Source organism: Myotis brandtii, unplaced genomic scaffold (genome assembly GCF_000412655.1).
Source record: "Myotis brandtii unplaced genomic scaffold, ASM41265v1 scaffold334, whole genome shotgun sequence".
Taxonomy (NCBI): Eukaryota; Metazoa; Chordata; class Mammalia; order Chiroptera; family Vespertilionidae; genus Myotis; species Myotis brandtii.
Genome location: NW_005362885.1, coordinates 3657 through 6666, shown reverse-complemented (window position 1 = coordinate 6666; position 3010 = coordinate 3657). Strand labels below are relative to the sequence as shown.

Here is a 3010-nt window from a genome sequence, read left to right as displayed (position 1 = left end):
GGCAGTTCCCCCATCTGACAATCGACTCTGTGTACTAGCCCTGCCCTTTGATGTATATCTGCCTCCCTTTAGGGCAAAGTGTGTTAATAAATAGCAAGGGGTCCTGAGACAAGGAGCACTTAGTTTCTTTAGCTAAGTCTTCTCTGATCCCCAAAATGCCTTCCAAAATCATGTTTCGTCTCTGGACTCTTGATTAATTTACACACAGCGCCTTCTCCAGATTTCTGAACCCTTCTAGCTGCTGCATTAAGACCACCAGCGGGGACCCCCTCCTGGAGGCCAGCCCGCACCTGGCTGAGGAGGACACCACCTGCTGTGCTGGGGGCTTGGGACCACCCGCGTCTCCCCACCGGGCTCCTGACGTGCCGACCTCCCCCCTCCTGACCCAGCGTGTGAGGCCCTGGCCCAGGGCGCTCCTGCCCCCACCCGCCGCCCCGGGCCCTGAGCTCAGCTGCAGGACGGGCCTCAGCCTCCTCCTGGCCTGGGACTGGGACGGGGTCATGTCTGCGCATCACATGACTCACAGTATGGGAAGCGATTTTCAACTGGCAATTTTATATGTTTTAAATTTTTTATTATCAATAAAAATAACTTGGACAAAATGCTTTGAGGGCAGGTCAATCTCCGGTTCCGGTCAGACTTCCGGAGAAACCCTGAGACTGAGAAACCCTGAGACGTGAGGCTCGTGGAGCTGAGCGAGTTTGGGGAGAGACCTCAGCCTGTGAGCACGTTCCATTTCTCACCTGCATTTACCAACTGATTTTCTCCTCTGACCAACACCACTCACTGGAAGGAGGCAATGTCCTCAGGTATCATTCACTCACTCACCCATTCACCCATCCATCCATTCACCCATTCACTCATTTACTCACTAATTTTTTCATCCATCCACTCACTCCCTGATTCGTCTATACTCCCATTCATCTATTCACTCACTCACTTATCCATCCATCCATTTACTTACTCATTCGTTTTTCCATTCATTCATTCATTCTCTCATTCCTTCATCCTTCCATTCCCTCACCCATTCATCCATCCATCCATCCATCCATCCATCCATCATCCATCCATCATGTCCTACTGATATCATCATGGCCTCAGCGTTTCCTGTTTCATTCACGGGATCTGACCACGAACCCCATTGATTCTGGTGCTAAAATCACCCCAGGTTTCTGCAGAGGGAGTCCCTTTAAGGGTCTCCTGGATTCCTGTGTCCGTGTCCCTCAGTCCATGGGCCTTTCCGTAATTTGTGGCCCAGCGGGATATTCCAGGCACATCTGGGGCCACGCTGCCCGTCCAGGACCAGGCATTGCTCCTGACGGCCTGGGCTGGGTCTGTGGAGATCGGTGTTTGGAAAGAACCTTAATGGGCTGGGCGTGCGCACTGCACCGGGGTCTCAGGGGTGAAGCAGGAATCCCACCCCACACTCTCTACACACACATGTGCGTGAGAGGTCAGCACTGCTGGACGGCCCGCGCTCACAGGAGGACCGAGGTGCAGGGAGCGCCAGCCCCTCCCAGAGGCCCATTCCTCCCACAGCCAGGAGCTCCACAGCCACATGCACCACAGCCACGGGAACCACAGCCACGAGAACCATAGCGGTGGCACTGCTGCTGCAGGCACTGAGCTGGAGGCACCCCCACTCTGCCCCCCCATTTCCCCTCGCCTCCTTATCCCCTCTGCCACTCCCTCCTACCCCCTGACCCCACCCCCGTGCCTGGGCTCCTGGCAGAGGCTCTGAGCTGCTCTCCGGGGACCACCTCCCGGGCGCCCAGGGACCACCTGTGTGTGGATGGAGCGGGTCCCTGTGGGGTGGGGGCTGCTGGGGACTGTTGGGAGCTGCTGCCTCTGGCCGCCGGGCTGTGCTCAGAGTTGACACCATGTTGGCAGCTCCGCTTCACTGGGACCCTGGGCAGTATGAAGAGGTGCCCCCCACCCCCTCCAGACCTACCCCACCGACAAGGAGCGGGGACCCTCGTCCCCACGGGGGCTGGGCACTGGTCCAGGCGCCCTGGAGCTGATGGTGACTCGGCTGCCCAACCTCGCACCCTCTGACCCGGGAGGAGGCCCTGTGCCTGCCGAGGGGGCAGGGCAGGTGGCCTTGGACGTGAACGGGTTGTTATAATAATGTTATGGTCATAAGGAAACCCTCTAATGTGTGGAAATAATTATTGTGTGAAATGTAGCTGTGCGGAGACCCCAATACTCTAACGACCGAAATGTGGTGACCGCCCCACTCTCTTGATGGGAATGCCTAAGCCATGAAAGTGTAAACACCCTGCTCCTGGCACAAGGCACACCCTCTGGCCCACACCGATAAGACACAAGTTGTTTACTCCCGGCTATAGAAGCACCGGGCCTTCCTCAGTGGACGTCTCCTGCCCGAGGAGAGGCGGGCTCCACGTCGCTCCCTGAGACGAGCCCCTGACTGACCGCCCTGCTGTGTGAGCCTGACCCACCTGCGGCCGCCTGTCTGTCTCCGTCTTCGTCGTCCGTCTTTCGGTGTGAACCGCCGGGTGGCCTTTGCCGGAGCCTAGGACCCACTAGGAACAGGTAAATAAACCCTGTGTGATTGCATATTAATTGTGTGTTCATGTGTTCCGGTTCAGCTCAGCTGTCTAGACATTGAAGTACCAGGGCATAGGCCGTTATTGCTGGCCCCTGGTCACCTGCGTATGTCCCACCGAGTCTAGACAGATAATTAATTGATTGGGGCACATTAGGGACACGGGTGGAACCACGTGGGGCCCCTGGGGCTCAGGCACAGGGAGTCCCCACGCCCCGGCCATGGCCCAGCTGCCCTTGTCCGAGGAGCCTGCTGGTGGCCATGGAGGACGGAGCTGGGAGCCAGAGTGCGGTCAGCGGGGCCCAGTGTTCCTGGGACGTCGGTGCTTCGAGGACTTCCGAGGGCCCAGGACAGGAGATCGCATCGCAGGCCTCTGAGGGCGGTCGTGGGGGCAGCTCGGGGCGATTTGGCACCAACATGAGCGACAGCCAGAGCCCACGGCAT

The 3010-nt window shown here is 58.1% G+C and overlaps 1 protein-coding gene and 1 long non-coding RNA gene across 2 annotated transcripts in view; both read left to right on the top strand.

The window, feature by feature from the left end:
• Positions 1-445, top strand: part of TNFRSF14 (tumor necrosis factor receptor superfamily, member 14) — a 6352-nt gene extending 5907 nt beyond the window's left edge. The window contains exon 5 of the mRNA XM_014543757.1: positions 390-445. Coding sequence (XP_014399243.1) covers positions 390-445 — 56 coding nt within the window. The remainder of the gene's footprint in view (positions 1-389) is intronic.
• Positions 446-650: 205 nt separating this feature from the next.
• The window catches only part of LOC106726942, a 6016-nt gene continuing 3656 nt past the window's right edge, over positions 651-3010 (top strand). The window contains exons 1-2 of the long non-coding RNA XR_001363087.1: positions 651-809; positions 2349-2553. This is a non-coding gene — a long non-coding RNA (uncharacterized LOC106726942). The remainder of the gene's footprint in view (positions 810-2348; positions 2554-3010) is intronic.